This window comes from Salvia miltiorrhiza, chromosome 1 (assembly GCF_028751815.1).
Source record: "Salvia miltiorrhiza cultivar Shanhuang (shh) chromosome 1, IMPLAD_Smil_shh, whole genome shotgun sequence".
In the NCBI taxonomy this organism is placed as follows: domain Eukaryota; kingdom Viridiplantae; phylum Streptophyta; class Magnoliopsida; order Lamiales; family Lamiaceae; genus Salvia; species Salvia miltiorrhiza.
Genome location: NC_080387.1, coordinates 63,164,330 through 63,177,811, shown reverse-complemented (window position 1 = coordinate 63,177,811; position 13,482 = coordinate 63,164,330). Strand labels below are relative to the sequence as shown.

The 13,482-nt window shown below is 38.2% G+C and overlaps 4 protein-coding genes across 8 annotated transcripts; 2 read left to right on the top strand and 2 right to left on the bottom strand.

Moving 5' to 3' along the window:
* The first annotated feature begins 2,062 nt into the window (after nt 1-2,062).
* Nucleotides 2,063-5,218, top strand: LOC131003174 (putative disease resistance protein RGA3). Its single transcript, XM_057929657.1, has one exon. It carries the CDS (start codon nt 2,313-2,315, stop codon nt 5,133-5,135), a length of 2,823 nt encoding a protein of 940 aa, XP_057785640.1. The 5' UTR covers nt 2,063-2,312; the 3' UTR covers nt 5,136-5,218.
* A 1,903-nt stretch (nt 5,219-7,121) lies between these two features.
* Nucleotides 7,122-9,205, bottom strand: LOC131011344 (probable serine/threonine-protein kinase PBL23). Its single transcript, XM_057939135.1, has 5 exons — nt 8,812-9,205; nt 8,134-8,276; nt 7,645-7,872; nt 7,432-7,581; nt 7,122-7,336 (listed from the first exon to the last, which is right to left on the bottom strand). The coding sequence occupies exons 1-5, from the start codon at nt 9,203-9,205 to the stop codon at nt 7,262-7,264; spliced, it is 990 nt and encodes a 329-aa protein (XP_057795118.1). The 3' UTR covers nt 7,122-7,261.
* LOC131004000 (uncharacterized) lies at nt 9,041-10,426 on the bottom strand. Of its 3 annotated transcripts, none has more exons than XM_057930583.1 (6): nt 10,358-10,426; nt 9,954-10,164; nt 9,735-9,877; nt 9,575-9,669; nt 9,329-9,478; nt 9,041-9,180 (listed from the first exon to the last, which is right to left on the bottom strand). In XM_057930583.1, the coding sequence occupies exons 2-5, from the start codon at nt 10,126-10,128 to the stop codon at nt 9,370-9,372; spliced, it is 522 nt and encodes a 173-aa protein (XP_057786566.1). In that variant the 5' UTR covers nt 10,129-10,164; nt 10,358-10,426; the 3' UTR covers nt 9,041-9,180; nt 9,329-9,369. The 3 variants fall into 3 exon arrangements, with proteins under 3 accessions (XP_057786566.1, XP_057786558.1, XP_057786561.1); XM_057930575.1 differs by having other exon boundaries at nt 9,954-10,207; nt 10,358-10,415; XM_057930578.1 differs by having other exon boundaries at nt 9,954-10,147; nt 10,358-10,411.
* A 992-nt stretch (nt 10,427-11,418) lies between these two features.
* On the top strand, nt 11,419-13,444 carry LOC131003747 (probable E3 ubiquitin-protein ligase RHC1A). Of its 3 annotated transcripts, XM_057930296.1 has the most exons (3): nt 11,419-11,716; nt 12,105-12,153; nt 12,314-13,444. In XM_057930296.1, exon 3 carries the CDS (start codon nt 12,381-12,383, stop codon nt 13,302-13,304), a length of 924 nt encoding a protein of 307 aa, XP_057786279.1. In that variant the 5' UTR covers nt 11,419-11,716; nt 12,105-12,153; nt 12,314-12,380; the 3' UTR covers nt 13,305-13,444. The 3 variants fall into 3 exon arrangements, with proteins under 3 accessions (XP_057786279.1, XP_057786282.1, XP_057786286.1); XM_057930299.1 differs by lacking the exon at nt 12,105-12,153; XM_057930303.1 differs by having other exon boundaries at nt 11,420-12,153.
* Nucleotides 13,445-13,482: the final 38 nt, after the last annotated feature.

Sequence of the window (13,482 nt, the reverse complement as noted above, 5' to 3'; positions counted from 1 at the left end):
AAATTATATCCTAAATAGTAGTGAAGAATGTCACAAAATTTTTGGAGGTCGATCCATATGTAAAAGTTTTTTGAAGATTGAAAGATTATTCTTCTATATATGTAAAGTTCAAAAAACATCATAAGTATAATAATCCAGAAATTATAATAAAAAGAAAAAGGGAGGTTTGTCAATGGATAACGTTGAACTTCATATATCCAAATATGTGAACTTAGATCAACGAGTATATAATTCGATCTCCACATGCAAATCAAATTATAAGGTAATAATGACAACAATATCATTTGAGCGAGATATCATGATTCATGCTTATTCAGATGATAGACATAGAATAAAGCATATTATTATGGGTCTTATGATCCTTTCCAGTATCCACTCATTTTTTCAATAAAGTAAAGATAAGAACAGTTGAAAAATATTAAAGTTATTTGCAATCAAATTTTGAATCAATTAATCCCTAAATTTATTTGCTTCCATTTTGAATCAATTAATCTAAACCAACAACTTAATATTGACTATAAATCTCGATTCTCCATATATTCGAGAACCTTGAAAATTTAATGAAGTCTTTTCCTTTGATCTCCTAGACATTGTCTTCTATCTCCAACTCATTTTTATTTCAATAAATGTTTGTGATGTATTCTTTCATTTTCACAAGTGTCATAAAGCAAAATAATAAGAATGTATCACGTCGAGAATATATATATTTGCTATAAACTACAAATCTTAAATATAAAGGAACCCATACTTTTATTAGCAGGAAGATTATGTTGATATGTATATAAAATTGGACACGACAAGACTATATTTCTATCGCCTCAACCAATCAAGTATGAGAGCAAAATTATATCAAAGAATTGTTGATAATGTTTTCAAAGGAGAATTGTAGTGAGAGAATGAAGTTGGCAAAATAATTATTTTTCTTGCAACGTTTACCGGGGGTCCAACATTAGATATTAGATGCAGATATCTTGATGCATTGATATTAGTACAAAGAATTAGAAAGTCAATTTTATTTATCACAATGACATGCAACACAGAACGAAAGGAAATACAAGAAAAAATATATGTTAGTCAAACAACTCAAATATTCAAGAATGAGAATTTTGGACATGTAGATGCACATATTCATGTAATTGAAATTCCAAATTGAGAGTTACCACATGTCTGAAAATAAGATCAATTCTACAAATGAAATTGACAAGTTTGTGTGTGTTGAACTTTCTGACGAAGATTTTTTTTTTTTTGAGTTATTTGAATTAGTGAAAAAAACATATGTTGCATGGTCTTTGTGGAGAGAATAATCCAAAAAATTTCTATTGATGTGAACATAAATTTACATTTAATAGTTTAGACTAATTAATAGTTAACATAATTGCTTTTAGTTTTTAATCTTTTATTTACTAGCAATATTTGACTTTTCATAATTTTAATACGTATTTTTAACAAACTTTATTCACAATAATTTTCTCAATGTTATACTGAGTATTGCATCTAATATGGTTGATGAGGGGTAAACTATGTGTCAAAAGCGTTGTGCGGATATAGTGCTAAAATCTTTCCCTCTACTATTATTATTATTATTTTGGACACCCAGCATTGATAGCTCAGTTTTAACAGCTTTGGACCTTAGCTCTGTCTCAGCCTTGGAACTTAGTTTTGTAGCTTAGCTCTGCCTCAGCCTTGACAATCCAGCTCCACACCATCCATTGACAGTTCACCCTCAAAACCATTATTATTATTATGAGATTTGGGCTCAATTGCCTTCATTAATGGGCTTTAGGACTAAGTTTACTTTATAACTTATAAATATGATTCTCATTTGTGGATTGAAGGGGGGCTTTTTTCATTCTTATGGCATGACTCAACTTTGTTATTGTAAAATCGAATAATTAATAGTGAAATTTCTTGATCTCCTTGAACGTACATTTTTCTATTGAACCACATAAATTCTTGGTGTTATTTTCTATTTTCATTTATTTTGTTGTTGAGATTAATTTCATGCTCTACAATAGTTACATCGTCTATAAAGATAATTTGTAGCATAATATTACATCAAGTAATTCAGCATCTACAAATACGTGCTACGCATGTTTCCTCTGCTAGTAATTAAAAATGTGGAAATTCAATTCAATAATGCCATTATTTTTTAATCCCATATTTTTTACAGGAGTGTCATTCCTCCAAATTACCTGCGGAAGAAGGCGAAGACTTGGAGTCGTCGCTGCAAAATATCCAGCTTGCTCAAACTCTCTTTCTACATTTCCTCCACTGCTGAAGCAGCGAACATCCATCTCAAGACCTCAAAACACATGGATTCAGTTCTTCAAGCGGGCGTTGTGTCGGCGCCGCTGCAAGTGTTAATCGACAGGTTTGCTACCTTTGCTGTGCAAGAGACGAGCCTAGTATTAGGCGCCGACGAAGAATTCCGCAAGCTGCGAAGAACACTCGAAAGGATCAGAGCAATGGTCGGCCGCGTGGAAGAAAATCGCTCATTTTTCTCCAACAGAATCAGCGGCGAGGCGTGGAAGACGTGGCTAGAAGACGTGGAAGCGCTCTCCTTCTCCGCCGATGATCTGCTCGACGGAATTGAACTGGATCTAGCGAAGCGCGCGGCCAATCGAGACGGACTGCAGGTAAGCGATATGTTTACTTCACCTTCTAAATTGACCGTACCTCGTCAAGTGAATAAGATTAGGCTAGAATTGGAGGAGATTGCCAGAGAAATGGATGCACTTTATAAGACCGAGTTCACAAAATTGGGCTGTAAGTGTAATCCAGCTTACAATGGTGGTACAAGTTCTTTGGTGGATGAGAGGAATGTGATTGGGCGTGAAGGGGATAAGAATGTGATTGTTCAGTTGCTGTTGGATGAGCGTTTGAGCACAAGTAGGGTTTCTGTTGTTCCCATAATTGGCATGGGCGGGATTGGGAAGACGACTCTTGCTCAACTTGCTTACAATGACAACAGACTTGTAGACAAGTTTGAGCTGAAGATGTGGACTTCTGTGTCAATGGATTTCGACACCATTCGCATCACGAAGTCGATTGTAGAGTCTGCATTGGGGAAAAGGTGCAAGTTGTCCGGCCTTGATCGTGTTCAAGTTAAACTTCAGGAATTGATTCGTGGCAAGAGGTTTTTACTTGTGTTGGATGATTACTGGAGTGAGGAGCACAGAGATTGGGATATCCTGTCTTCTCCTTTTAGAGTTGGGGCACATGGTAGCAAAATCTTGTTGACCACTCGAAGCATGATTGTGTCGCGAATTGTTGGAACAGTTCCTTCACATTGTGTGGAGAGCTTAAGTGAGGAGAACAGTTGGGAATTGCTTAAGCAAAGAGCAACTTCAGGTAGAAATTTGACATGCGAATTCGAACAAATTGGAAGACAGATAGCAATGAAATGTAAAGGGTTGCCTTTAGCAGCCAATACTCTTGGAGGCATGCTGCACTTCAAAGATGATCCAAAAGAATGGATCTCTGTTCTAAACAGTGAATTGTGGGATTTGCACAGTGGTGACAATGACATCTTTGCAGCTTTAGCCTTGAGCTATTATCATTTGCCGGCGCATTTGAAAAAATGTTTTGCTTATTGTGCCATGTTCCCAAAGGATCATGACTTTGAAGTCAGTGAGTTGGTTTTTCTATGGATAGCAGAAGGATTTGTGCATCCCACCGGAGCTATGGGGATTGAAGAGCTTGGCTATGATTACTTCAAGAATTTACTCTGGAGGTCATTTTTCCAGTCCTCGGGTGTTAATGTCCGTGGTGGAGAAATGTATAAGATGCACGACCTTACTCACAGCATGGCTCAACTTATCTCGCCCCGTACTTGTTTGCATCTGAAAGATAGCCAATCAAATGAAAGTCCCACAAGTTTCAAGAACACTCGTCATGCTTCTATGGATTGTCCGAGCCGGCAACCAAGAGTGTTAGACGGTTATCATTGGTATGAGAATTTGAGAACGCTTAAAGTCATGTCTGTACATGGTGGCAACATTAGAGTTCCATACCATCTTTTTCTGAAATTGAAATCTTTGAGAGTGTTGGATTTGAGTCGTATTGGCCTTGTTGAGCTACCCGAGTCTGTTGAGCACTTGAAATATCTTCGTTATCTCAATCTCTCTGAGAATGGCTTCATGAAACTGCCTGAGTCACTTGCCAATCTCTTTAGTTTACAGATACTAAAGCTTGAGCAATGTCCTAGGCTTCGTGATCTGCCAAGAAATACGAAGAAAATGGTTAGTTTGCAGCATCTTCATTTGGACATGAAGCAGCTTAACGAAATGCCACCAGAATTTGGAAGGTTGGTCAATCTCCAATCTCTATCTGCATTTATCGTTGGGAGAACTGAAGGGCATGGCATTGAAGAGCTTAAAAACATGAAGCTTTTAAGAGGATGCCTTTCTATCAAGAATCTTGACTATGTGCCAACTATGAACGAGGCCAGGCAAGCTATGCTAGACACGAAACCATTCCTTGATCGGCTTGAATTGGAATGGAGTGGCTATGCAGACAGATACCATCATGAACAAATTCTTCATGGTCTTCGACCACATGAAAATCTGAAGGAGCTAACAGTCACCAAATATAATGGCATTTCATTGCCGAGTTGGTTTAGTACTCCGCTTTGCAAGCTTTCAAGTATTATCTTGCAGAGTTGCAAGAACTGGCATATTCTTGCCCCTCTTGCAAAGCTTCCAGATCTGAAATCTCTTACTATCGAGGGCATGCTGAATTGGTCTCAAGTTAACCAAGACTTCTCTGGTTTTCAATCGTTGGAGTCTCTCACGATGAAGAACATTCCAATTTTGGTTTCATGGGATCTGTTCCGTGGTAGTCGATTCCCTCGCCTTCACACTCTTCACATTGATGATTGTCCGATGCTTACCAATCTACCGTCGCTTGTGGATATCCGTTGTTTTCATTCTTTGGAAATCAATCAATGTCCTAACATTCGTTCATTGCCACATGATGGTTTCCCTGCTTCTCTTGCAGCAGTGACAATTTCAGACAGTGATATGCTCACAAACAGATGCAGAGTACAAGAAGGTGCCGATTGGCACTTGATTAAATCAGTTCCAAAGATAGTGATTGACTATGTGGAGATTGATTGGGACATGAGAAAATTTTAGAGAAAGTTGATTGACTAGCTTTTGAGCAAATGTTAAAGTTTCATTTGTTTCTGTATTAGTTGAAAGATAGTATTTGCATGCAATTGCTTATGTTTTTCCGTTGTCTGTATATTTAAGGGTAGTAGCAAAAAATATGTGTAACTTTGCACGGTAAATACTAGGGTTAATAGCCAAAAAATACACGAACTTTCACCAGATTTGTATATTGCACATGACCTTAAAAAATAGCCCTAGAATACACCACTTTTTAATTTAATCACAAATTGCACACGGCGAAAATTTCGGCAGCTCTTAAGTTTGACCGGCGATGACATGGCATTACTCGTGGCTTTTTTTACACGCTAGCAAGCCACGTGGGCAAAACGACGTCGTTTTGCCCAGAAATTAAATTAAAAGGTGATTTTAATTAAACAAAGTCTGATTAATTAATTAAACAAAGTAATCCAATTCATCTTCTCCACCTCTCCAGGCAGCGCCATCTTTACCGGCAGCGCCACCTCTCCAAGAACCCCTCCGGCAGCAGCGCTTCCAGATTCAGGTCCTCCGCACCCTTTCCCAGCGATTTGCAGCCTTCATCCTCTCCCCGCCCTCCCTCTTCATCCCTTGCCCACCACGCCTTCTGCTTCACCGGATCGTGGATCCCCGCTGCCCACAATCCACCATCGATTTTTACATGTTTATGCTCCTTCTTCTCTCGTTTCTCACAGACACAGACACAGACACACACACACACGTTTCTGCTCCACTACTACCGCCGCTGCCTAAAGCCCTAGATCCCCAAAGTTGTCGCCGCCTCGCCCTCCTGCAAACCCCTCTTCCTTCATCGTCCTCGCAGAGGTGCGTCGTCCAACACTCGTTGCCCCGCCGTCTCCCTCTTCCCCCACGATTTCCGCCGTCCTGCCGCCCTCTCCTGCCCTAATTTCGCAAATCCGAACTGGCGCCCTTTGAAACCCTAATTTTCGCAGCGGTCGCAGGTTAAAGCTCGCACACCTGCTCTCCACCACCACCACCGCCACCGTTTCCCCTCATTTCCAGGAGGAAGGCAGCGATCGAGATTTGCAGAATGAGTGATCGAGATTTGCAGGAGGAAGACAGTCCAGACGGGAAGAAGGTCCAAACGATAAATCAGGGGATTTTTCCATTTTTTTTATTTTTTTATAATTTAAAAGAGCTTGACAAAATGATGTCGTTTTACTACATCGGAAAATCGTCCACGTCAACAAAATCCGGCAGCCACGTCACCACCGATCAAGGTGTTAGTCAACGCGGGTGCAATTTGCGATTAAATTAAAAGGTGGTGTATTCTGGGGTTATTTTTAAAGGTCATGTGCAATTTGCAAATCTGGTGAAAGTTCGTGTATTTTTCGGCTATTAACCCTAAATACTACTCCCTGGGACGGTATCTGAGACTCTTTCTATTTAAGGCGTTCCACTGTAAGTGAGGCTCTTCCTTTTTTTGGTAAAGATTTTACCTTTTAAACACATTTTCACTTTTTCACCTAAAAACAAAATACATTTTTCTTAATTTTCGTGTCCAAAAAAGGTCTCTCATACAGTGGGACGGAGGGAGTACTCAATGACCCATAATTTGCTCGACATTTTTAAGATATTTCCAACTTTTGATAATGATAGATTAAAATTCATTCAATTCAATTTGTATATTTTAAAAAATGTGTTAATTTGTCATATTGATTATCTTCAGTACATTTTTGAATTCAATATATAAATCTTAATCTAATTAAAGAGGGAAAATGAAATAAACCTCACGATTTACAAATTAGAGTCTTACACTGCTTGGATATCCCTTTAAGGATAGGGAATATGTAAACTTTATTATGCAGGCTTCGAATTTTTATCCAATTCGTTCCAAAAACTTAAATGGCTTATAGGCAAAAAACTCAATTCCTAATGAAGTATAATTTCTCATAACAAGGATCTAATCAATAAACATGACAAATCTTGCAAAACAATATATACTCTTTATAAAAATAAAGATTTTTTCCATCTTGATCAACAAACGATCTTAGGCTAGATATGTATCTGAGCAGAACTCAGAATAAGAGATTAAATGTTTGCATCATCAAGAAAAACAAGACTTAGCATCCAAATTTTCTTTCCAATAAGAGTCACAATTCAGATTCAGTAGGAGAGAATTCCTCAACGCCACAACAATTAACAACGTCCGATAATGCTTTGACAACCTAGCCAGAAAAGAAGAGCAAAAATGAGTCGTCTTGTAAGCATGCATGAAGTTGTAAATTGTAATAGAAAGTAAGCAATGAAGAAGAAGAATGACCTTGTTCATTGAGTATCTACTCTTGGGATCCAAGCTAAGGCATTTATCGGCGACGCGAATGAGCCAGTAGAGCTGGTAAACATCAGGGGTATCTTTGAGCATAGGATCTGTCAATTCTGTGTATTTCTTGTGCCTCAACAGCGGCCTGGCCTGCGACATATGGAGTATATTATAGTATAGAAAGAATGCAGATGGGAAGTTTGTAGAATTTACCCATCTCAAGAAGCTTAGGCCATGTGTGTCTTGGACAGTCTTTCTCCCTGTGATGAGCTCCAGCAGCACCACGCCAAACGAGAACACATCAGCTTTACTCGCTTCTTTGCCGGTCTCACCATACTCTGGTGCTAAGTGCTCAAAGGTCTTCATGGCTGATCTCTTTGGTAGCTGCCCCGACCACTCTCCCAACGCCTCGTATTCATTCCTCACTCCATAGTATGACACCTGCAAAATTCATACCATTCATTTTTTAAAATCATCAACCATGCGATGCCACTGTATATTTAAAATTATTCATTTTTCAACTTACACATCCAACCAGCCGCGTCAATTTTTTCAAGTCGAAAACTAGATAAAATGAAGGTACAATTGATACAAAATCGATACTTCATGATTGATTTTTTTTATAAAAAAAAACATCTTTAATAATTCAGGACATAATTAATACTACCAAAGTAGTTATAACAAAAAGAGCAGTGTAAAGACCATTGGTTGAAAATCATGTGTTACGAGGATGTTGCTTGGCCTCATGCTGCCATAAATTCCTTGTTCGTGCAAGTATTCCAACCCTTTAGCTGCACCGTATGCTATGTTTATTCGTATTTCCCAGCTCAACTTCTCGTTTCTATCTGCATAAGAAAGAAAAGAAAAATCATACTTATTCATAGAATAAAAAAACGGTTGATACTAATATTTTGTATACTCAATTTTTAGCATTTTTAAAAAATATTCTCAACTTTCATTTTTAATAAAGAATCCTTAAATTTCAGTGTTTTTCAAAAAATATTTCGTTATACAAAATTCAGCAATAAAATGTCATTATTTCGCCAAGAAAACTAAACTAAAACTCCACTTCAATTATTTAACAAAAATTCCAACTCATTGTTGTTCACGATATGACAAAAATTCTTGAGGAGGAATTTTCTGGCTTTTTTAGCGAAGCAACATTGTTTTATTGAATGAGGTGGAAAAAAAAAAGAATTTCAATTAAAACTCCGGTGAGTTGACTCGTATTTTCATAGCCAAATTTTGTATTGTGGAATATTTTTTAATGGAAAACAAAAGTTGGAGACATAACGTTGAAAGTTAATTGAGGAGAGGGAGAATGATTATTAATCCTCAAAAAATGTACATGTAGTGAAGTTTAAGGGGAGAGATGATTGCCTGATAAATGTGTGTTGAGAGAGGCGTTGCAGACATATTCATAGACAAGGAATCTGTTTGATCCTTCTGAGCAGAATCCAAGGAGCAACGCTACATTGGGATGCCTAACTCCCTCAAGCATCCCAACCTCTCTCTCAAAATCATCCTCTCTCATTGCTACTGAAGGGGTCTCCCTGATGAGAATCTTCCTCTGATCGTTCAACAAACCCACGTAGGCTTTGCTTCCATGATCAGACATCGAGTTCTGAGGGCAGAAGCCGTTTGTTGCAATCTGCAGCTCAGCATAACTGAATCTCTTCTTAGCTCTATGCCATTCCCTTGTGTCTCTGCATAATGTGCACACCAACTTGCTGCTTTCCCACTCTTCCCCTGCACCTCCATTACAATCATTCATTAATACACACACACTTCCACATCTATGTTTTCTTCAATTTTAAACAACTAATTATCTTTGTACAATAATTTAGGATATGATTGATAGCAGTAAAACAGTTTAAAGTGAATTTTTATAACTTACTACTTTTGTGGTTAGTAGTAATCTCCTCTTTTGTGGCAGCTTCATTCAATTTGAGGCGGTCTTAAAATCTCAATGCTGTTGTCGGATTTGATTCTAGATATTCCACAGGATAGGTTTTTGGTGAAATACTTTAACTCTTTCCTCAGTTTCCTGTAAATAACCAAATTTTCAAGCATCATCAAAATATGTGATCTTATATATGTTGTAATTTCAGATTTGAGTTGAGTATATATAATTTGCAAATACCTTCCCAGAATTACATGTGTGGCCTGGTAGCTCTTGGCGTATTCAACTGCAACCTCCTTCAGCATGCCTGCTTCCACTGTCATCCCAAACTCAACCTACACATTCACAACGTACATTAGGTTATATATATATATCTTGATTCGATTGTTTCCTAATTCACCTGTAACATATGAGCAGCCTCCACCATCTCTTTAAACTCCGCCGAGTTTGAGTATCTGACAAGCGTCTTGTGAGTTTCTTCCTCGATATCTGCCTTGTGTTTGTTATAGGTTGCAGTACTTGAATGCGTCTTGCTCGTGGATTCTAATTAGTATATAGTTTCTCATTCATGAATCATAATAATAATATATGCTTAAAAAGAAAAGGATTAATTGCTTACTTAGCATGAGGCCACATCCCTTAGCATGAAACCTGTGTTCATCGGTGAAAGCTTCAGTTATGACAAGAAGCTTGATGATGCCGCCATATCTGAGAGATAAGTCAACCACAATGCTCCTAAGAGAAATGCTCAGCTGCTTCGAGGCATCATGAATGATCAGCGCCCTCGTTGCCATCCCTCGTGTTGGACCGCGCCTATACGCATCAACCACCTACAATTAGCCTTCTCTTCATGCTCAAACACTTTCATAAATTCTTCACATAGGCCAAAGAAATAGCTCAGAACAAGCAATAACCTTAAATCTTGTTTTTGACAAAAGAATATGAGCATATTATGAAATAATACTGAGTTACCGAAACAAAGTTAATATCAATAACAATGTAATTAAGCTAAAAAAAGATCACCTAAACGGTGCAGTCGGAGAGAGAGTTTGAGACGAAAGAGGGTAATTATATATTCGTGTTGCTCCATTTATTAGCTCGAAGAAATGTGTCCGAAATATATAAGAAATTCTGTAGCTAGCAATTAATATTTTTTTTTCTTGTTGATTTCTAGTCCGTAGCATTTGAAAATTTTGTTGTTTTTAGTAATGAGAGATTAGTCATTCAACCTCTGTGATCACTATGCCTGTTTCTTGTCTTAGTTAGTTACGCTTCTTGGATTTTCTGCAAAATGGGGCCATCCATTTTCACTTAGTACGATGATCACGACGAAGCTAAAATATTCCACAAAATGATGAAAACGTTGTTAATTACTGATATATGTTTATTGACCTGAAATTCCAATGCTCATATAGTAGATGTCTTGTTTTGGTATATGTCTGTAGGGATGAAGACAAGGATTCCTCAGTTCTTGGTCCATCTCTTCAGGTTTGAGGCGCCGCGGTTTTTGTGCAGACGTCATCGCTACTCATAAATCTTCTCCTTCAAACTCGTCAAAAGGGCTCTTTCATCTACTCTACTGCAAATCAAAATTGATCCAAATTATGTGCGTGTGTTAGCTAAGCGGTAAGGGGTTAACGCCTAAGATCAAAGGTCTTGGATTCGAGTGGTGCTGCCTTTAAATTTCTTTATTTAATACTGTTAATTTATCAAAAAAAAATTGATCCAAATTAATTAGCAAAAAAATACTTAAATTGTTTTCTCAATCCAAATAGAACTAAAACAAAATGCATGTAAAAGAAGAAAAAGCAGGTACACTGTCACATGAGCATGAAGAAGACAGCACAAGAAAAATAGAATAAAGCAATCTCTTTTTCTTTAGTAGTCAAAATCTCCCGAGGAAAAAGAAGGGGTAAAAAGAATATGAATTGGGTAACATTAAATAAAAATAAGTAAAAAACACATACACAGAAAATGGGCTGGTTGAAAATATAAGAAGCCCATTATACGAAGGCATGTGCAGCCCAATCTCACAATGGAAGCAACAGATAAAGACAGGTACAGGTAGAGTGCGCCATTATTAAACTCGAGTTTTGTAAGTAGAAAAAACACAGATGTCATGTGGCATGTGTGTGTAATTATCATTTCATCACACTAAAGAAAAACAAAAACACCGCTAAGCTAAAACACTCACACACACACACACACAGAGTTGCTTTTGCAGTCTTTTCCTACAAATCTCCAATCTCAAGCATAAGCTTTATTTGTGCTAAACATATATAATATACATATTTTACATGTTACTTTACATATAATGCAATTGTTATCGCCTTCATTCTGTGTAGAATCCATCTGGGTCTTTCTCGCTTATCTGGATCAGAGGTACGCACATTCAAGATGCTTTTTTTTTCTTGATTTTTTGTCTAATTACATTTGTAGAATTTAGTCTTTTAGGGAATGTATCTAGTTTGATTTGTTGGAGAAGTGAGTTCTTCATATTCTTTTCGAATTTAGTGTTTGTATTTTGGTAATCTCAATCAATGCATTGTGAAATTATTGCTACAAATGGCGATCGATTCTCTTGCATATTGACTAGTTTGGGAAAATGATTTGTGTGTTGGTTATTTGCATTGATCTGTCTTTCGTCGATTGTTGTCGTATGTTCGAGTTGATCCGTTGTCGGTGCTGTAATTTGGCTTAATACTTTTGAAATTTGTAGCAGAATGTAATAATCTTCTTCATAAATGATGTTGATTTCTCTTTTGAAAAGGTACAAATGCAGGAAAGATCAATGCCTTAATTGAATGCAAATTAATGAAGTGAGTTGATTGAATTTCGTGTTGATTATGTTCTTAGCTACCTCATTTATCGTATTTTTAACAGGTTTGTTTGCTGTGATGCAAAATTTTAGTGTGATAGGATGTTTGGTTTTTGTGTTGATTCTATGCTTAGCTACTTCGTTTTATGCAATATCTGTAGCTACCTAGCAGTTCAAACTCTGTAAAAAGACCTTCTGCAACTAGGGAAGGAGCAAGAGAGATCAAAGATGTCGAGCGAAGGGGCCGCTCATTGGTGTTACAATTGCCAGGAACCCGTCTCTCTCACGGGGCAGAATCGGGTTTGTGCAAACTGTGAAAGAGGTTTTGTTCAAGAGCTGGATGATGCAATTAGTATGAACACCGAAGAAAACAGCCAGAGGCCGAGGTTTATGGAAGCCCTCTCGAATTTCCTCAGACAGCAAAGGGCTGTTGGGAGCAACATATCGGAGGTCATTGATGGTAATTCATGGAATTCACTCCTTGTGTTTAGTGGAGACATGCCGGTTAGAATGCCAGGCAGCGGCGGCATCTTGGAGTTTCTGAATGAAACTCTAGGGTTCAGGCGGGAAACCGGGGGTGACTATTTTGTGGGTCCAGGAGTCGAGGAATTCCTCGAACATGTGACCCAGAGTGATCAACGCGTGCCTCCCCCGGCCTCAAGATCATCCATTGATGCCTTACCAACTGTCAAGATTTTGAAGAAGCACGTTCGTGCTGATTCGACCTGTGCTGTTTGCAGAGAGGATTTCGAACTGGGATCTCAGGTGAGGAAGCTACCGTGCAAGCACTTGTACCACTCGGATTGCATAGTGCCGTGGCTAGAACAACGCGCCTCATGTCCAGTCTGTCGCCAGGAGCTGATCGGTCAGCGGCTAGGCAATGACTGCAATAGTCAGAACTTGTGGGGGCAAATCCGTAGCAGAAGATGGAGCAGGAGATGGAGTCGTAGAGACGAAGCAACGACAGCAGCAACAACGACAACAGCAGAAGCAGAGAATCGGGGAAGGCGGAGGAGGAGGTGGTCTTTCTTGTGGCCTTTTCGTTCATCTCGTTCCAATCCTAACCGCGGTGAGACAGTCGAACCGACCTCGGTTCCGTACCATGAACATAACCAACATGAAGAGTACTCGTATTGGCCTTTTGAATATTGAAAATCAATTACAGCAAATCCTGCTGTCTCTTCAAATTCTTTGTGATCCTAGTATTCATAGTCAATGTGATCGAATAAATGTGAGGATTATTATCATTGTTATTTATCCATCTTCAGTCTGCACATTGGCCTTTTGGATTATTATCATTGTTTACAGTTTTATATTCATATTTCCATTT